The sequence below is a fragment of the Hirundo rustica genome, chromosome W, assembly GCF_015227805.2.
Source record: "Hirundo rustica isolate bHirRus1 chromosome W, bHirRus1.pri.v3, whole genome shotgun sequence".
Taxonomy (NCBI): domain Eukaryota; kingdom Metazoa; phylum Chordata; class Aves; order Passeriformes; family Hirundinidae; genus Hirundo; species Hirundo rustica.
The window spans coordinates 21,024,206-21,045,221 of record NC_053487.1 but is presented as its reverse complement, the minus strand read 5'-3'; the positions used below and the strand labels follow the sequence as shown (position 1 = coordinate 21,045,221).

General features: G+C 40.4%; 1 protein-coding gene across 3 annotated transcripts in view; it reads right to left on the bottom strand.

The window, feature by feature from the left end:
- LOC120764831 (bromodomain and WD repeat-containing protein 3-like) overlaps window positions 1-21,016 on the bottom strand; it is a 52,932-nt gene that overhangs the window by 8,142 nt on the left and 23,774 nt on the right. For all 3 annotated transcript variants that reach the window (XM_040088900.2, XM_040088902.2, XM_040088903.2), the window contains 26 exons: window positions 20,738-20,778; window positions 17,628-17,732; window positions 16,480-16,633; window positions 15,906-16,040; window positions 15,386-15,514; window positions 14,760-14,985; window positions 13,948-14,118; window positions 12,217-12,400; window positions 11,671-11,764; window positions 10,919-11,068; window positions 9,387-9,463; window positions 8,583-8,760; window positions 7,740-7,856; window positions 7,176-7,283; window positions 6,002-6,126; window positions 5,715-5,797; window positions 5,176-5,287; window positions 4,698-4,759; window positions 4,457-4,612; window positions 3,639-3,759; window positions 3,015-3,140; window positions 2,850-2,931; window positions 2,253-2,309; window positions 1,790-1,930; window positions 1,419-1,571; window positions 414-577 (listed from right to left, as the gene is read on the bottom strand). In XM_040088900.2, coding sequence (XP_039944834.1) covers window positions 414-577; window positions 1,419-1,571; window positions 1,790-1,930; window positions 2,253-2,309; window positions 2,850-2,931; window positions 3,015-3,140; window positions 3,639-3,759; window positions 4,457-4,612; window positions 4,698-4,759; window positions 5,176-5,287; window positions 5,715-5,797; window positions 6,002-6,126; window positions 7,176-7,283; window positions 7,740-7,856; window positions 8,583-8,760; window positions 9,387-9,463; window positions 10,919-11,068; window positions 11,671-11,764; window positions 12,217-12,400; window positions 13,948-14,118; window positions 14,760-14,985; window positions 15,386-15,514; window positions 15,906-16,040; window positions 16,480-16,633; window positions 17,628-17,732; window positions 20,738-20,778 — 3,251 coding nt within the window. The remainder of the gene's footprint in view (window positions 1-413; window positions 578-1,418; window positions 1,572-1,789; window positions 1,931-2,252; window positions 2,310-2,849; window positions 2,932-3,014; window positions 3,141-3,638; window positions 3,760-4,456; window positions 4,613-4,697; window positions 4,760-5,175; window positions 5,288-5,714; window positions 5,798-6,001; window positions 6,127-7,175; window positions 7,284-7,739; window positions 7,857-8,582; window positions 8,761-9,386; window positions 9,464-10,918; window positions 11,069-11,670; window positions 11,765-12,216; window positions 12,401-13,947; window positions 14,119-14,759; window positions 14,986-15,385; window positions 15,515-15,905; window positions 16,041-16,479; window positions 16,634-17,627; window positions 17,733-20,737; window positions 20,779-21,016) is intronic.

The window sequence follows — 21,016 nt, the reverse complement described above, 5'->3', positions numbered from 1 at the left end:
TGCAAAGTGATCTCTTCCACCGGTGTGATAACACTAAAAATAGTTACACCATGGTACTGTTTGCTAAAGGTATAGGAGTTTGCAGGGACAAGATCTTATCTCCCCTTTTAAAACCAACAGTCAGTTTACTTAGATAATGTATCAGATGAAGGTAGGGAAGTGTTGCACAACACTTTTTCAACAGTTAAAAGGTAAAGAGACAGTTGATCTTTCATTTCCTCCAGAGGGAACACTTGTAACCACATCATCTTTCACTTACCAGAATTACAAACTACAAACTGAGCATGATTTTATCTCCCAAAAGAGCAAGTTCATCAGGAAATGAGCAACACTGCTGCTGGTTATTCCCAAAAGCACATCTACCCCGTCCTCTGGAATGGCACTGCCAGCAAGGCTCACCATCCCTGTTTTACCTGGATGCTCTGCTGGTTGAGGGGGAACTGCTGCTGCTCCTCAGCCGTTTTCGATAGCGAGGCCTTTTCCTCTTCTGACATTGCATTGCTGACTTATACTCAGAGATGATGTTTTTCATGTGATTCTCAAATAAGGCAGAGAGTCGAAGGGTCATGCTGTAAATCTGCAGTGAGGAAAAGTGGTCAGGCTTATTAGAGTTGAGTAACTTGAAGATCGACCAAAAACCATTCCAAAGATGTCCAGACTTTGTAACACAAAGAAAAAATTCACAGTGATGTTCCACTATGAGGTTCTTTACAGATTATTTCCTTCCATGGGCCATGTGTATTCTTGCAATAGAAAGTGTTTTCATACAAGGATTTAATAACAGTACAAAATATTTTCAGAGTTGAAGGAAAATGGATTTCTGGATTACTGGAATACAGTCCCCTTTGTCAATCCCCATGAAGCATGGAAGCAGGCCTTAAGATAACTTGAATACCAAGGGAAAAACAATTGGATTTCATGTCTCCTCACCTTTGGTTTTGCACTAAATCCCTGGTGAACTGTCCTTACACCACCCTTACAGAGCTATAGAGAAGCAACCCAAAATGTCCTCAGTCCTAATTTCTGTAAACCAGATGTCAAAATCTTTAAACCACTTTCCTGTCCTCTTTCTAGGCCTTGCTTTTGTGTAGCCTCATTCACAATATATGCAGTTATCAAGCTGATAGACTTGTTTACAGGGATAAATTACTGAAAAAAATAAAAGCAACTGGTGACCAGTTTTCTGTTACAAATATTGCAAGGAACAACTGCAAGTGACCATTGTCCTGGATGAAAATGGATGTTAGAAGTCATCTGGGAGAGCAGAATGAAGCAAGTTAATAACCACAGAATTGGTGTATTCTGGTTATTTTTATTACACCAAGCAGTGCTTTGCTCTTCAGACCTCATATCATGTGTTTTATTCATGTAGGGCCAAGGTCTTTGTTAAAAAACAGGCATTAAAATTTATTACTTACATGAGACTTTTTATTAGGAGTGTAAGCTTTAGAGTTGCAGAATATTAAATGAATATCTTTGTAGAATTCCAAGGGACTGGTGTAGTTTCCTGCTTCCAAGGTTTCTTTCACAGTGCTGAAGTCCATGGGAGTGTCTACAATATCTTGATAATCCTGTGAGAACACACAAGAGAAAAATCAAAGTTCTGAAATCCTACAGCAGTAACATTGCCTCAGTGTTCATCCAGTGGCTCAAGTCACTCTTTTACTTTGAGAGTTGTTGCAGATAATTCCCTGAAAACATTAGCTCACAAACAGAGAAGACAGAGCCATGCCCAGCATGGATGTTCTGCCAAAGGAGAAACAATTCTAGATGTGGAAGCTGCACTTACAGGGTAAGAGAAGAGACCAACAGGCTGCCTGAAAGGCTCTGAGTCCTCTCGTTCATAAATCAGGTTTAAGAGCTGCTGGCACTGCTCCTTCCAAGCATCAGCACTGGCTTTCATGGGCTGCTTCTTCACTCTTCGTCTCACCTGCAGGGAAACAGGTATTGCAGATGGTATCAGAATATTCGCATTGTTCCCTTGAAGTTCCTACTAATTTCCAAGCATTCCCCAATTAAAAACAGAAATTCAGGAATATTAAAGCAGAGCTGATGGCATAGCAATATGCAAATTAGACAAATTAAACAAATTTGCCTTTTCTGGTCATATATAACACTCAAACCCATGAGAAGCTGCAATATTTCAGCTCCAGTCTTGCTGTATTTATTAGTTGCATCAAAATTTGACTGCTGGAGATATATTTTTTTAATCAAAATTTTTAAAAAATTACCAAAGCAGAAATTTTACTCACTCGTCTTTTCCCAGAGGAAGTGCCTGGAGCGTCTGAATCCACATCTACTTCTGCCACCTAAAGACAAAGGGAATGATCACAAACAGGCAGGTCTGGATAACCCTCAGCCATAGAAAAAGGGTTAAAAACCAGCCAATAGCCACCACAGGGCACTTGGCAACAGGAACTACAGCACATTTCAAACTGCACTGAAGGGGAGAAGGTGTCAGGAGAGGGAAGCAGCTCAAGGCAGATATCTACCCTGGATTCTACCTGACATTTCACTCTAGGGATCAACTGATGGGAAATGACACAGAATTACATAAGGAAATCAGCTTTGCTGCCTCTGACAATGGAGAGCTGTTGTCCTTCTGACTAACAGCTCCACTTCCCATCTCCCCTCATTACTCATACTTCCAACAAAACATCATGTACTGAGAGAAGATTAAAGACAGACAGTTCCAAGAAACATTTTTACTTCAGGGAGCTTATTGTCCCAGGTGAGCCTAAACAGCCTCATCTCCAAAACTCAGTGCAATTACCCATAAAATAAAGACTCGACAAAAATCAAAATTTCTTTCATGTGCTGAATTTTAAAATGGAAGGAAATGATCTTACCTCCTCTTCCTCATCAGTACTGCTCAGGTCTTCGGCTTTTACCTTGTTGTATATTTCTAATATATCAGTACAGCTCTGATCTCTGCAGGACAATGACAAAAACCAAGGTACACAATGAAAGATCCAAGGAAATGGAGCAGTGGGGTCTGTGAGGTCCAAACTCACCCAATGAAGCAGAGCAGGACATCTGTCACAATTTTGGCTGCTTTGACTATGGGGCTGTCTGGCTCGTTGAAAGTCCTGGCATTGTGTTCAATGTATCTTACTTCCCACATCAGAGCAGAGATTCTCCTGAAAAATACACAAAATTAAAGGAATGGGATGGAGAGGAAGGTGTATGTTATTTTTCTTCCACATTCAGTAGGATTCTTCGGTAAAATATGGAATTGAGAATTCAGATCAGGTGGTCCTCAGAGGGGAAAATAAGAGCAGGACATTATTTATTCCCAAATTAACTGGAAAAACTGAGATTTCCAGTTTCCAGCATTATTCAGTCCCCTTCTGGCAACTGCAACACAAGCAAAGACCCTGCTCAAAGGCAGCAGGGATAGAAACAAAGCAAACATGCTCTGCCTCCAACACAGAACCAGGCTCAGGGTGTTAAACCAACACTCCAGATCCAGCTACAGCAGCTTTTGCCTTAACATGGCCAGAAGAATTTATTACTCAGGAAGACTCACTTTGCCCAAGGCCAATCTGATTTCATGCAGTTGCTGAAGGGACTTTAAACAGCATTCAGCTCCACATACTAATAAATGCAATAAATGTCAGCTACAAACCCAAAATCACCTATAAAACCTGTTTTCAAGCCTCCTCCTGATGGTGGTGAGGTCAGTTGGATAAGCAATGACAGTGCAATACATGGGATAGGCACTAAGGTCCACTGGAACAGCAAAGGGATTAGAAATGTCTGCAAGACAAAAGACCACAATCATTTAGATGCCTCCAAGGGATGTTATACCAAGATTCCTTTTAATGGTTTCTGGGGTTTCTTTCATAGAATTCAGTAAAAGCAACGCAGATCTACAGCTGAGAATGTCATTACCCACAGGGCAGGGTTCCTCCTCTTGTACCATCTATTCCTACTCTTGAAAAAGCACTTTTTGTTTAAGTATCACATCTGAGATTCGTGTGCCAGCAGCCAATCTGACTGAAAGGAACGCGGTATTTGCACTTACAACAGGAATACTACAACATGCAACATCAAGTAAGAACACAGACGTGTCCTGGGTGTAAACAGAGGCAGATTTTAAAGCACAGTCTGCTATTAAATGATTACAAACCAGTTACAAGGAATTTAGAGGTGAGAGTATTTAGTGAGGATTTGTTGGTTGGTTTTGAGGGGTTTAATTATATGTTTTGCTCTTTCACCTTTAGATATGACCCACTGGGAAGCCCCACTGAAAGAAATCAGGTGAAGCCCCAGAATAAAAGGGGATTTAGCTTGGGAACTGAAATATAAAATTTAAAAGACTCTTTTCAGTCATTTAGTTGAGTACATTTCAAATACTCCACACCAAGTCCCAGCACTCCATGTCATCTACTCTTCAGTCCTGTGCCATCTCCCTGATATTGTTAATCCTCCTCCCTTTGCTCTCCAAACATACCGAGGGAAAGAAGCTGCTCAATCCCTTGGATTACTCGTGCACATTCTTCATCTCTGGAATAGGCCCCCCATTCTCCTTCCTGGGGTTTGTAGAGAAGAGCTGTCAGCTCCTCTGGGGTCACAGGAACTCCAGCACCGACCTCCTCCGGATATGCAGCTGGAGAGGAACAATTCCAGAGAGTAAATCCAGGGCCCCAAAGCTGTTTGCTTTGTGCAGGGACATGGATCCAACACACACTTACTTCCTTCTGGAATCGGTTCCATGTCCCATGGACTCATCCTCTCTCTTTCGTTGTTGTCCCAGCTATTAAAAAATTCATTAAAATTCACAAGTTAGAGCTGAATATAAAGACACACCTTTTCTTTACCAGATTTGACCCAAAAGGTCACTCCAGTTAGGAATAAGACATTTCAACTCCCTATTTTCCTCTTGTATCTCCTATACAGTCACTGCACTGCTGTTTATACCAGAAGTGTTGCTTTAGGAATAAATTCAAAAATTAAATAAGTAAATATTCAAATAAGGAAATATGCTAAATATTCTAAAATAAATAAATAGTAAGTAACAAATAAGAAGTACAATACGTGAAATTAAATAAGTAAATAAAGTGTCTGGGTATGTATTTAAATGGAAAAAGTGATTCTAGTTCTTGAGGTTCTTGATCCTATTTTTGAAGTTCTCTGAGTTGTGTAGGAGCCCCAGGACATGGAAATACTCACTGGACACTGTAGCACTGGAAAGAACTATCAGGATATTCTGCCTGGAAAGGCTGCTGACTCTCCACAGTCCCAAACCACCAGGCATCATCAATGATACTGCGAAATCTATCCCCTGGAAGGGCAAACATTGCATTCAGAAAAAGAACAACATCAGGAATTGCTAAATATTTCCTTTTAGAGAATCAACTCCCTCTTTTGTGAATGCACTATTTCCATCCTTACATTTTGCACCACAGGAGTTGAGCTCTTGCCCTCAGGGCAGGACTTGCCTATCTCTGGGAATTACAGCTGCCTCATACCTCAGATCCCAACACATCAGGAGATTCTCCTGCTCTCACTGCCCTTGGAACAGTCTCTTATTTATCTTTTTTTTTTTTTTTCAACTAGAATTGCAGCAAACATCAAATAAAAGTTTCCAATAATCTTTACAATATCACGTGTGTATAGTCCCTTGCGTCATGTAATAAAGACACTGTATCCCATTAAACAGCTGCAGAAATGGTGCAAAACACATGGAACTGGGAAAAAAAACTACTCACCTATTTGCCAGTTCCTTTCTTTGGCTTCATTATAAAACTGATGCAGCACAAGGAAATCAATAACATCTGGCATATCATGGTACCTTCAGGAAATAAGACAAAAAAAAATTATTATTACCCAGAAATACAGTTCTAGATGAACTACACAGTCCTCAAATTCCATGCATTTGGGATAATCATTACTGCCATCATCATGCCTTGCACAGGAAATAAGAAAGGAGGAGGGGGAAGCTTCTACACTGCAAGGAAAGCTCTTGAAGAATGTCATCAGCATTCCAGTGACTTACTTTATGGAAAAGGATTCTCCTGTCATTTTGCCTGTGATTGGATCCAGGAATGCAAGCTTCAAGCAGCAGAGTGTGGGAGGCCCAACTTCATATTTAATTCCTACAGTCTTCACAAATTCTTGTTCCTAGTTAGCAAGCATGGAACAGCATTATTTTACCTTGCCAACAACAAAATTATCCATTTTAAAGTGAAACATTAATAAAACCCAATTATGTTTCCACTATACAGCACAGGTAATTTCATCCATTAAATATTCTCCTCCAAATACTAAAATCAATCACTGTCACCTCAAAAAGAAAAATAAAGAAGCTCATTCCCTTGGCAGGTTTGTGAGCAGGCTTTCTACAAATTATTTAAGAAGGTTCTAAGGAACAAACCCAGTTTTAAACACACCAAAGGTTCTCCCTGACCTACCCCAGGGCCCCTCACTCTTGCACAGGGGGAAAAAAGGAAATTCTTCCTCTAAAAACGGAAATTTCACAATAGCCTTTATGTTCATGTCCTGTTAAAGCCCATCCTAAGTGAACAGCTATTTCATTTTCCTCACAAACTGATGATGCCTTGGAAAATTACAGCTGGAATCACTGAATATCTGGGACTGGTAACTGGGTATTTTCCCAGTAAAGCAATTATTTTCATTAATAGAATCACTGGCATGGTTAAATGAATATGAGCACATATATGGCATTTTCTCTTGATATGAAACCTGAGGAAAGCAGGAAAAAATATGGCAACATTGTGGATTAAGTCTTGGGAACTCATTCAAAGCAAGATTCAGTGTTTAAGAGAATTCCTGCACACATTCAGGTGTTTACACCATGATTTCTTATTTCTTACCACAGCATTAAAAACAAGAAACAGAACCCAAATGCTCAGGTCACTGTAGAGTGGTGAGAGAACCACAGATATCTCTGCAGTGCTGGATTCTGAATGAATTCAGTGTTCAAGCAAAAATAATTTGTGTTGAAAGAGACCCCTGAGAATCAAGTCCAAAACCAGGAAGTGAACAGATGTAAAGACTTTGTGTTAATAAAAACTGACTTTAATATTTACAATTAAAACTTTGATATTAACATTTTAAAGAAATGCTTTCTTTACTTTTTCATGCTGGTTTTTCATGTCAGTTTAACATTACAGAGACATTCAGCTCTTTGAAGTATTTCTTGAACTTACCCTGAGTTCCATTTTGTTCCACGGTTGTTTTTGCATGTTAATACTATAAATTTTGGCTTTCCTCACAGCCCTCACATAAGCTTCATGGCCTTGCCTAAAGTATATGATCTTAAAAGAGAAAATTAAGAGAGAAAGAAGAGCAAATGAAAAAAGTAGAGAAAAATTATTTTACTGATTGTGCTCTTCCTGTTCATTCTATACCAGGTTTTATCCCTTTCAGAACACATTGCACACTTATTTATTTCATCATAAAACAATCTTTGTTAAAAATATTTATATCAGCCCCCAAATTGGCACCTGCTCTGTGCTTTAAAACTGGGATCATTAAGAAATGTGCAGGTGAAGATGCACAACCAATTTTTCCTGCTAATCCCAAGTTATCTGTGCAGAAAAAGGGATGTGGGATGTGGATCTGTAAACAACAAACTGTCTGGGAATTAACAAAGTTATCAAAACTCAGCCTGTCTGGAGCACAATTCCCTGCAAATATTGCTGGGTAGAACAGTCTTAAGCAAGCTGAGCTGCTGATTCCCCTGGGAATGTGGGAATTGCTGAGGGCAGTACCTCATCTCCCATCTGGGGCACAAAGGGCGAGCGCCGAGGAATGGTGTCCAGGATCCACTGTGGGGCCAGCCACTCCTCACTGGGCTCCCCTTCCAGGGACAGCAGCCCACTGGCTTTCTAATCACAGCACATCAGGAGATAATATAGGTAAGTTACATATAGAAGTTAAATATTTGCATTAATATAGAATGCAATCAACACAATATTCAAAATACAGTTAATTACTATGGAAAACGCATCATGCAGCAGTTACTGCAGGTAAGATACAAGGAAAAGCAAATTGTGGAGTGTCATCTTTCCCAAAATCTCCACTAAATAGCAGAGAGTAAGACAGGTTTGTTATAAATATAATTGAAAATTAAAACCTTCATAAGTCATTAAAATGCCCATGGCAGGGAGGTGGGATAAGATGATCTTTAAGATCTCTCGAACCCAAAGCAGTCTGTGGTTCTATAATAAAGAAATAAATTGTGTTTTTATAAGTATTCTAAATGTCTTTAAAAAAAAATACCAGGAAAAAGAAATCTGACCATGTCAATACAATACAGATCCATTATAATTTTACAAAACCACCCTGTTGTAAACTTGACTGTGGTGAAGAGCATAAATCTGGGAGAAAAAATGGCATTTGTAATAAAGAACCACCTCTGGGAAACATGGAAGCACAAGAAAACAAACAATAAAATTTCTTGGTACCACTGGTACCACAATTACTGTGATCTCTATATTTTTTTTTTTTTTACTCTATACCCATTTATGAAAAATTTTACTTTGAAAGCAACCACTAAAACCCAAGTTTATATTCATAAAGTACAAAAGACACTAAGAATTACACTTGTTGACCTTTTTCCTTGGCTGTTTAAGTTTCCTTCGCTTTGGCTCCAGCCCTTTTGTTCCCTTCATATTTTCATCTTCAGAACTACTACAGATTTTCTGAGCTGCCTGCCTGGTTTGTCTCTTTGGAGGCTGCAGATTAATCCCAGCATCTGCTGTCCAGTCTGAATATTCACTTGATGAATCACTGCAGATAATAAAAAAGTTGTAAGAAAGAGAACAAAAAATTTCAGTTTCCTCACAGTGGATTGAAAAGTCCAAACATTCAACCTGCTGTCCTGGTTCTGCTCAGGATTAGCACAGAATTTTGTTATCATGTGAATTTAAAGAAAAAAAAGTGCTCTCTGATTTTGTGATTTCAGTAAATTCTTTTATCAATTTGAAACTTACAGTAAAACTACCTCTATGGCTGATATAAATTCTCATAACCTCACTGATTCACAGACTGACTTCATAAGAACTGGCAGGAAAAAATGCATGAAACATTTAAAGAACTAGAGCACTTCCCTAAAAATCCAGTTCTGACTTCTTTAATACCAAATAATACATGTACAGTATTTATATGGCAAACTGGCATTGATTTTTTTCAAGTAGCTCTTAATTAAAGACAATATTTTCTTATAAAAGGTTTTTTAGAATTGTTTTTGACTTTGAAAAGAAAAAGAACAGAAAAGAAATCACAATGTAAAATGTTTCATGACAAACTGGTTAAAAATCAGTCTTCAAAATGAAGTCTGAGTATCTCAATATCAACTGTCCCACTTAAATCCCATAATAAACCAGTGTTACCAATCCAGAGCCCAGTGGAGGTACCTGGAACTGCTTTCACTATGCCAGGCTGCCACAGGATCATCCATGGATGCATCACTTGTGCCAACAGTCTCATCTTCCTGTAGAGAAAACAACAGAATTCACTCTGGGGCCAAGGGTAAAATGTATCACTTTTGTTTGCAAGCAAGTTGTGTCACTTGAGGAGAGCTTTGTATTCAAGGGCTGGTGAGCTTTAAAGAAATAAATTCACAACTTCTCCCTATACCTTAATTAATATAATATATCCTTATATAGCTCTTACAGAAACAAATGTGAGTTTTAATTATATCAGAACTATAGAATGAGTTCTTATTTAAGTGTTTGATTAATAAATTTTAGTGCCCAGGGCCCAGCTTTTTGAGCTGTCCTGTATTTTCAATGCATTTACAAAGCAACAATGTTCAGTCTCTTAAGGAGAACAAGTTATATTGATCTGGTATATTTTAAGTTCTTCCCTTGGCAAAATCAATGATTAATACCAATACTTAACCTCTTTCAACAGCAGTCTACAGATGTAGATGAAATCAAAGCACTGCAAAATGAAATCAAAGTCCTGACCCAGAATCCATGTGCTGTATGAAATCCCAAAATAGCAAGTGGTTTAACACAAGCCAGTTATATTTACTTGAAAATGTTTCAGGTTTCCAAAAATATAGGAGCTGTTTTAAGCTACTTTTGAACACTGTCCTGGCATTTAGGTAAATGATCCTTTACTCTCCAAGACCAACATGCCACAGGAACACCACAAATCCCAGAGACTCAATGACCTGAGTGTTTCTTCCCATGTGGAGAATCACAGAATATCCTGAGCTGGAAGGGACCCACAAGGATCAGAGTTCAGCTCCTGGCCCTGCACAGACACCCCAACAATCCCATCCTGTGCATCCCTGGGAGCATTGTCCAAATGCTCCTGCAGCTCTGGCAGCCTTGGGGCTGTGATCATTCTCTGGGGAGCCTGAGCACCCTCTGGGGGAAGAACCTTTTCCTAAAATCCAGCCTGACTGCCCTGGCACAGCTCCAGCCATTCCCTGGGTTCTGTCCCTATCAAAACCTCTCTGGATTCCCAAGACTGCTCAAAAAATCGAGAGGCTTTGTGATGGCATCAGCAGCAATTTGAGGATTCTTGGATGAATTCTCTCTGGCCCCGTTGATTTGTAGGGATCTAGCTGGAGCAGCAGATCCCACACAAGTTCAGGGCTGACTGGGAGTTGATCACTCTCAGTCATGGCCTTCCAGCTTAGAGCACTGGGACCCCCTTGCTCCATCATCCATGCTGAAGATGGACACAAAGGATGTGCTAAATCCCTCTGCTCTGTCCCTGTTTGTGAGGTGACCCTCCCCATCCTGGAACAGACCAATGTTATTTTTACACTGCCTTTTGCCATGAATACATTTGAAAAATCTCTTTTTACTGCCCCCCACCAGCCCAAACTGAGCTTCAGCTGCACAAACTTCCTCCTTCCAGCAGACACGCCTTAACATGCTCTGGGATTTGGGAACAGGGAAGCTGTTGGAGACTGCTGGGAGGCTCAGACCTCAGAGGAGCTGTCAGACTCGTGGCATGCACAGGGGTTCTGGCTGGCTTCCTGCTGGCTGTACTCAATGGTGGAGCGGGTCTGGTACGCGTGCTGCCACTTCCGCTGGTTCCTGCGCAGCGAGCGGCTGCCTCCCACCTGGAATTCGCTCTGCCATGGGGACAAACAGAGACGAATCAGGGAGTTACTCATGAGTTACACAGTTAAAAAGTGTCTGGTTACAGTGGCTGAGTGTTCCACCCCAGTTACAATTGAGCAGTAAGAAATCACTGTAGAATTAGACAATATCTCTGACACATTGTGGATGTTTTAGGTGTGGATTTTTGGTTCAACAGAAATTCTACTTTATAAAGTAGCAGTCTTTGGAAAGGAAATGATTGAAAATACCATTTTTTTCTATAAGATTCCTGCAGTCTCTGCATAAGATAAATCCAGCCCCTTGTGAAAATTTGGCACCTCTACTTTCCACAAGTCAAACTGAAAATCCACTGTGGCTCTGCGATTTTCCTTTCCCAGCATCTTCCCACCACTGAAGCCTCAAGGATAGAGATTTACCACTATTTGGATATTACAGACAGCCAAATCACAGTTACAGAAGGAAGAAGACAGTGAGCCAGAGAAACAATTAGGACTATTGATCTTCTAAATAATTCAATAAAATTGGTTTGGGTTTTTTTGTTGGTCATATTTTTGTTGCTCAGTGCTCAGAACTGCTTCCCACCCAAGCTGTCTCTTCCAGGGCATTAACTCACCCTTTGTAAGGTGTGGGATGGCTTTCTCTTCTTGTCAGCAGTGTATAAACTGATTTCTATTTCACCTTTGGCAGCTCGACATTCTTCCTGGACCCTAATTATACATAAGAAACACACATTATATTCATTAAATCATCATGGAACTCAACAGCCTCCTTAATATACACATTAAAATACTTGTGCTGCTCTAAGAAATCTGTGCATAAATCCCCCTAGCAGCATCCATCCATTTGCTCCTGGAATCACAAGTAAAAGAAGAAAACTTGTTAGCTGAGCAGCTGTAATTATTTTCAAATGTATTAAAATTATTTTCAAGTATTTTTAAATAAAGCTTGAGGGAAATGTGGTATTTGAAGTACTGAAGAAAGACTGAATTGTGAAAAGAAGGAATTACCATTCTCAACTCTCCATTCTGATCCCAATATTCCAAACAACCCAACCAACCAAGCCCCAAAGCTGACACATCACTAAAAAAATCATTCCAAGAGTGTGGAAGGATCATTACACAGTACACAACTGAATCTCTTGTCCCACTGAGCCTCTTACTTGCTGATGCCTGGAGGGAGCTCGTTGACCACCACCCTCCTGCTCCAGGCCATGAGGTCCCTCTCGGTGGCCATCTGGCTGCGAGGCGCATTGTGGTGCATCTGCCGCACACCCTCAATCTGCCCGCTCCGGCGCAGCCCCACGTTGGGCAGGGACGCCATGTCCAAGCCTGGGCTGCGAAGAGCTGGAGGAGACACAAAGAAAGAGCTTCTTCACGTCCATGAACTGCCAATTAAATCATGGAGTCACAGGATGGTTAGGTTAGGAGGGACCTTAGAGGTCAAACAGTGCCAGCCATGGGGACACCTTCCACTATCCCAGGTTGCTCCAAGCCCCTTCCAACCTTGCCTTGGATACTTCCAGGGATCCAGGGGCAGCCACAGCTTCTCTGGGCACCCTGTGCCAGGGCCTCCCCACCCTCACAGGGAAGAATTCCTTCCCATCCACAATTTAAAGCTTAAGGACAGCACAAAGATTGATAAACAAAGGTTGATAATGGAATCATTGCCATCATTATCCTTACTTATCCCTCAACACAATTCCCACAGGCTTAAATACAGTAAATCACATGATATTGCATTTATGGTTGTGCAAAGCTATATAAAAATATCTGGCTATTTAAATACTTTATACATACTCCAATTAACTTACTCAAATGAGCAGTTCATGTGGGCAGTCATTGATCAATGCAAGTTCTAGAAGGGAACTGCTTTAATTTCTACACTACTCATATCTGGAAATTCCTTTACACAACTACAGGGACACACAAATAAAACTGGGAACTGGGGCTGTACAACACATCAACATATCCTAAGCAGCAGAAAAGACTTTGTGTGAGCTGAAGCTGCCTTTTAGGCAACCTTTTTGAAATATCAACTTAGATCAAAGCAAAAAATGCATTTTTATATTTTTCCCTGGTATTTTTTCCCTGATATTTTTCTTACTCCTTCTTGAATTGAAACACAAGCAATTCAACATCCAAATCCTAATGAGCTTTGCCAGGAAATCTACTTCAAACACATGTAATCAGTCACTTAACCTAGAAGTGAATTATTAGCAGCTGTGGATTCTCCCAAGGCTCAGGCTGACTTGCAGCACAGTCCTGGGCATCTGTTCTCTCCCATTGGCTGCACTCACTCAGCTGCTCATATCTGATTGAGTGTGGTTTCGATTTTTAAACACTTTGTGTATTAAAAATAAAATCACAGTAGCAGAACACTTACCAGGAGAATAATCTCAAACTTTCTAAGGAAACACTAAGACAGAGCAACATGTTTATTTTATTAGCACTGATGCTCACTTGTGCTGCAGCAGGAAACCATTAGCCTGTCACAACAATCTATTCCACTGACAGCCCCTAATTATACCCTTTCATTCTGGCATTTTGCAGTTATGAAATTTCATCTCTGCACTGATATCAAGACAATACAGTGAACTTCATGCTTATTTTTCAGGAAACTGGTTTATAGCAGGAATAATTCCAGTCTAATAACTCCAAGCAATCAGATACAGCCCAGTTAGACCATTGGGTGCCCTCAGCTGCCCCTTAAATTTATAATTCCTCTATTGGAATCCACAGAACGTCCCACTGCTCCACAGGGGTTAACAAGGTGTACAAGAAGAGGAGAGAAAAGCATCCTCAAAGACACCGTCTCTTAACTGCCATTAATACTTTGATCAGTCCTTCCTGTGATAAGGAAGGAACTGATGGACATAAGGCTGGACACTGACCTCCATTAACAGAGTGGGATCTGTTGAATGGAGGGTTTGGAAGAGTTTCTCCTTCATTAATTAGTCTCAGATCTTGTTCCCTCTGGAGCTCTCTGATCATTCCATCAAGGATACTCTCATCCTGATCATTGGTTTGCTGCCCGATGACTTGTTCGACCACCTCACCATCACCTTGACAAGAACAAAGCCACAAATGCTGATAAATTGATGGATTTCTGTATTACCAAACACCATAGAAATAATCCCATTTAAAACTCTGCACCACTATTTGTCTGCTCTGCAAAACATCTGATCACCAGCTGGCTTTCTGCTCTCATATAATAAATGGAGGCAAAGTTTAGAAGAGAAGTTACAATAAAATCCCAAAACTCCAGACCACATATAGAATATAATCACAAACCCTTAGAAACAGCAGAAAGAAATGATGCTTCCGTAGGTAAGAATGGAAGGTCTTTTTTGGGGATCAGCATTTTGCTACAGTTTGTGTCTACAACAAAAAAAGGAACTATTTTTAAAAGCAAAAGCTGGTTTTCCATGTCTTCTTCACCTTCCTGCTTTCTTTCTCACATCCACAGTTACAGAAATTAATAGACAATGCTTTAAACATCTGCCATATACCTGGGAAAAATCCACTGATTTTGGAATACTCTTGCCTCCGGTCAATTTGATTCCACACATAACCCCACCCCACACCCTCTTCTACCTATATATTGAATTTAAACCATTAATTTATACATCCTCACAGCACCATCCCAGGAGCTGGTGCTCAATACTGTGCCACACATATTATTCATGAGGTTCAGACAAAATACCATTAGCCACATATCCCAGCTGAGGAATAAGTTGTTCATCCTTGCAATTTTCCCTCCCTGGCACCAGCCGCTGGAATCTCGTGGGATGAGGATTTCCATCAACATCCACCAGGAATGGAGGAGGCATAAGGTGTGGAGCCTGTTGAGTCTGTTCATCCAGCACATAATTATTGGCATCCCGGATCAGGGGCCGGTAATCCGTATGGAAGAACATCTGATCAGGAATCTGAAAGAAAAGCAATTTAGTAAATAAATCAATGGCCATTTGCAGCTGTCTTGCTGCTCTAGAATGGCTCCCATAAACCACAACTCCTACACTTGGGATCAGCACAAGGAATGTTATAACAGAGAACAGATTCCTACCACAAATGTGGTTTATTACAAAGGCCTGATGCAGAAATTCAACAGTAAAATTGGCCAAGAGAGGTAGACAGAGAAGTTAATGATTTACTCCTCTATCTATAAAGTCTCTTGTCTAAATCTTTTTGATTTAGATAAACAGCAACTGCTCCATGACCTAATTATTATTTTGTCTGGGGCAGGGTGAGGGAATAAATTGTAACACAAATACTTCTAAGACAAAATCAGGTCAAGACAGGGAAGAGTTTAAAATTCATTCAACCCACCTTTTCATAATACTTATTGCATCCAAAACCAAATAGTAGCAGATGTCCATGAGAGTCTGTACAGGCAAAATGCTGCCCATCTGGTGAGAACTTGCAATCAAAAACAGCTCCATGGCCTTGGCCCTCAATCTGTACCAAGCACAGAGAATTCCTTTCACAACCAGACACTCTCTATAAAAGCATTTTCACAAACATTTCCCCTGTGCTCCAACATGTACTGAATCCTCATTCTGTGATTTCTCATCTTGCTCAAGACTGATTTACACTTTTATTTATTAAACTGAATAGCAAAGTAAAACTTCACATTTTCTCTCTGTCTTGAAATTTCAGCCCAACTTTTAATGTATGTTCTGGAACAACCACCTGGAAGTCTACATTTTATGTTAATGGCAGACATAGGGCAAGATCACCAAAGATCTCACAGCTGTACTGGCTCTGGAGGTATTTAATGAAATCTGCTTTTGTCTCAAGACAATTTTGTGAAAAAAGAAAAAACCAAACCTTCTGTGATCCTTCTTACCATGTTAAAGTAATTGCGAATTTTTGTTCCTTTGTCTATATCCCAAACAAAAATATTCCCATCGTGTCCCGCTGAAAGCACAATCCTTTGGTCAAAGGGATGAGCCTCCAGAACAAAAACTTCGTCGTCGTGACCCTGCAATGACAGCAGGGGGAAAAAAAGAAGTTTTATTTCTCCATGTGGTATCTCCAGATGTGCTGGGAGTTACTAAGAGGACATCTCAGATCAGGGAGTCACCCAGGACACCTTGATTTACTGGAACTGTACTTGGTCACCATTCCTGCCACAGGTTTGGCAGTGTCACTGATCATCACCACTGAGATGGGGAGGGATGGGGAGGAAGGAGACATCAGGGCACAAATGGAGCCTCCAAAGGGTTCCCTGTCAGCCAGCAATCACCAGGATTCTGCACATCAGCTCCTTTCCCCGTGGTGCAATCTCCTCCCAGCAGGCAGGGGACAGCTGGATACTTCAATACCAAATCCTTGTCATGGGAATGGTGATGAGTTCAGCCTCAAATCAATCTCAGAGTGAACTATATCCACTTAGGATTCCCCCCTGGAATTGTACTCACAGATAAGCTATGGAGGAGCTGCCCTGTGGATGAGTTCCACACTTTGAGGAGGAAATTGTTGACTGCAGTAATGACGGTGGCATCGTATCGATCCCAAGCCACCATGGTAACCTTCAGCTTGGTGACCTTGTCCTCTCCAGATGCCACATTGTTTCTAAGGAAAGAAGCAATTTAAAAAGGAATAAATCAGTAACTACATATGGAAACATTTAGGAGAGCTAATTCAGTATGAAATTCGGGGGAGGATGGATCACAGGCACCTCTGTGACTCTGGCTAAGGCAGGAGAATGAAGGATGGTTCTGCAGTGGTAAAAACTGAATACGGGAAATATTTAGTGCCCCTGAGACTTATAGAGCTCTATTTCCTTAAAAAGGACATTTTCTCCTCTGTTTCTAAGCCATCATCCTTCCCTACCTCAATTGTTCCTTTCAGCTCTATTAGGCTTTTTCCTGCAAGGCATTTTTCTTATCAGTCATCAACATCAGTAAACTCCACAATGAGCAGGAACCTGCTAAATAAATCCAACTCACACTTCCGACTGCAAACACTGCAAATGCAACCACTGAAATATGGAGAATTCTGCAGAGCAAGTGCCTAATGGATTTCTCCATTTCTGCTCTTTCTTGTTGTGGTTATTCAATTACAATTCAATTACAGGGCCCTTAAAGAAGTCACTTGAGGATCTCAAAAAGAAAAACTCAAAACCCTAACTGAACCTGAGAACCAGACACTAATTGCACCTCTTACTTGGAAACCTAAGGTAGAAATACAATGCTATGAACCGTGTTGGATAGATAGATAGATAGATAGATAGATAGATAGATAGATAGATAGATAGATAGACAGAAAGAAGCAACTGATCACTGTGGCTCTACCAAAACCTCCTTCTGTGAGATAAATTATTTGACACTCTTATTTCATGTGTAAAATACTAAATATTCCTCAACCATTAGGATAGGGAAGTACCAACAGACTATTATTTATTTGGGGGTGAATTAACTGTGTAAGTTGACAAAGCCATGACATTTTCAATACATGCTCAGAAATCAACTCAAAATGGAAGCAAATAACCAGTTTTCAATATAATGGATGATTTAGCTTGCAGGTAAATGTGCCCATGAGGTGTTTTCTGCTTGCTTTGCTTTACCCTATCATTTTTGTAGCCATATCCAGGATCAGACTCTTCCAGTCATGCTGACGGTAGTGCCAGATTCTTGCTGTTCCATCCCTGCTTCCACTGACAAATCTTAAGCTGTGGGGCAAAGGGAAAAAAAAGCCATGAAATTCTGAATAAAGATGTTTTCATCCCCGCATGGACACCAATAAATTATATATATGTACTTGGAAGTGCGTACTTGTGCATCTCTACTTCTCTTACTCATGAGGTTACAATTTTCCTATCAGACACTGTAGGGTACAAGAGAGTTTCTAGTCCACAACATTAATTAGATTTGGCTCCAGCAGCAGATGGCCTTGGAATGACTTCAATGTCGTAATTCATATGAGCTGTACATTTCCTTTTTAATGACATCAGCAAATCCCCGGAGCAGCAAAGAAAGGGAAACTGTGTGCCAGGAGTCTGGCATAAATTATAATGCATTAACTTAGGGACAGGGTGAAGACAGGCAAGGGAAAGAGCCAAATGGAGCACAAGGAGGTTGTCCTGCCTGTGGAGCTGAACAGGAATATTTTGATTTTTAAACCCCTCCTTATTTAAAAATTTCAAGCATGCAGCAAATGTATTTAACCACATCATAATGCTTTAACCATCGATGTCACAGAAATATTTTTTGTTGAGAAACTGATAAAAAAGCTCCTCAAGTAATACATTATCACAGGATGGCCAACACATTTGGAGGTATATTCCATTTATATACAAAATTACACCTAAAAGGCAAATCTATTCAATTTTATGAAGTAATTGTTCCACCTTTTCAGTTTCCCTGATCTGATTTTTTTCACTGTGATGAAAAAGAGTTTGAAAATACTTGTGACAAATTAATTTTCTTCTTAATTTTACTTCTTTATATTAAAATAAAAATGTGGCACCCCTTTTCCATTCCAAGCATCATTACAGAATATAATTTTCAGTGAGTATGTGACCTCGTTCCCTCACACATGGCTTGAAAGGAACTGGTGGTACAATTACCCCAGCACATTCCCACATAATTCCACATGACAAAACTCTCCAAGTACAGGTGCACAGTTATAGTTGGGCTTGGAAGGCTCGTCCCTTAAAGGCATGCCATGGGTTAACACAGTTTGGTTTTTAGTTAAAGAGGACTATAGAATATTGCCCTGTCAGGACCTTAGAATTGTTTTGGAAAGGACAGGGACCTATCAGAAGCTAATTTTAGATACTGACATATGCTTTGACCACTGAGAATGTTGAATGTGACTTAGGGAAGTGCCCATATAAATCCCGATTCTGTTTAAGCCAGTTCTTTTTTTCCTTTCGGCCTGAGAGAAAGGTAACATTGTATGGCAGCCAGGGGTCAGTCGGGCCCCACTGTCCTGGCCAGGTGGCCGAGGCCGGGCTTACCCGGGAGCAGAGGAGCAGCGCTGGCCGGGCTGTGCCTCCGGGCCACATCTGCTGCCAGCAAGGGGGGCTGGGCAGGCCCGCCAGCCAGGCCCCTGATACCAACTACAGGCCTGGCTGGGCTGGGGCCTGCCCCAATTTAAACTGAGGGGTGGGCAAAAAAGGCATTTATGATCCTGCCTGGTTTTTTGATTCTGGACTGCCTGAGTGCTCTGATCTCTGATCTTTTGGTGTGAGTTCCCCTCCCATGACCAGCGCATCCTTGAAAATCTAATACCATGAGCTGCAGTGAGAGAGAAAAACGACTGTAAGCAGATTTAACCCTTTCCTGGCAACATGAAGCTTCCAAGGCCTAACCCTTCCCTGAGAGAGAGAAGAAAGAGAGAATGTAAGTAGAAAAGACACCACATGAATTCAGTGGATCAGAAGTGAAAGAACTGATAATATTATTGGACAGAGGGATCGAGGAAGTGGACATTTTTAACCAGACTTCTCTGATGTAAACTGTGGAGAAATGGACTGTTTCTTATAATATCTTAATGTTGTTTGGGGGAGTGCTGGTTCTAGTCAAAAGTTGGGGATTGATATAATTGAGATTTAATTGAGAATCTTGAACAGGGCAAGCCTCTCACTCCCAGGGTAAAAGGAGGTCTGAGCCTTTGAGATGAAGATGATTTTAGAGAGAAAGAGATTTGAAGCCCTCAGCTCCTGGGGTAAAAGGAGGTCTCTCTTTTGAGATAGAGACGATTTTAGAGATAGAAGAAGAGAATCCTTGTTTTATACTAGAAGAAGCATTCTTAAACAGTACCCCAAATACACTGAGAGGCCCATGAGTAGACAGGGGAAAGTCTGCTAATGAGTGAAACTGCACAATCTGCAAAAACTCCAGGCGGTTGCAGATTTGTTACATTGGGAGCCACCAGACTGTTTTTGTCTTGTGGTGAATGTCTCCATAAGTCTCTAGAGTGACTCCTCTCCCAAAGTGATAAAAGATTATGTTTAAATGGTGAAGCTGACTGAAAATCACACGTTGTGTCTCTCTATGTTGTTTTGTAGGAAAGCTAACAGTTTGTGGGTAGAGGGAGGAGTGTTTTGAAAGTTTCATTTTTTCAACTTTTTTTTTCCTTTTCCATTCTTTTAGTGTGTGTTAATAAAACTATTTGTTTATCTTTAATTTTGAGCCTGCTTTGCTTCTCCTGATTCTATTCCACAGGGGAAAAAAGAGAGTAAACACTAAAAACACTACACTAAATTTGGCAAACAAAATTTGGTGAACATGAAACCACTACAAGGCACATCCTTTAAACCTCCTGCCCAGCAAAATAAGGAATAGGAGCAAAAGCTGAGATAAAAACATCGATATTTACTAATTTTTGCTTTAGACTTCATTGATTACAATGCTCTTACTCCACAAGCAACCCCTTTGTGGGGGCTACCTGGGAAGGTTCTTACACAGAGAGGTTATAAAATCTGGGTTCCAATTTGATATTTGAAAGAAAAAACAAATTAAAAGCACAGTTACAGAACATGTTTGTTGTTACAGCAGAGGACAACGAGTTCAAGCTTGTGGACATGACACACATCTTGCAACACACTGCAATAATTTGTCCAAGATTAAGCCAAGCCCACGGGGCAAATCTTCCTGTTGTGCCAAATTTTCCATGAAATGTTTGGAAAATTAAGTATCATCATTGTCAGGTCCCAAACCCAGCACTTACCTGTCACCATTGTTACAGAACTGTACTGCAACCACTTTGTCCTAAACAAGAGGGAGGAAAAAACAGAAGTGAAAAACAGCCTAAAAGATCTCCATGATGAGCTTTTTACTTATCAAATAAAAAAACTGTCAAAAAATTCAAGTACAGAAAAGTTGTATTTGAAGTTAAAACTTCCCCAGACACACTGTGTTAAACACTGAAATAGAAAACTTCAGAGAGGTGATGGTTTCGTGCAATTTTTAGACCTAGCATGAAAGTGCATCAAAAATTTTTATCCAA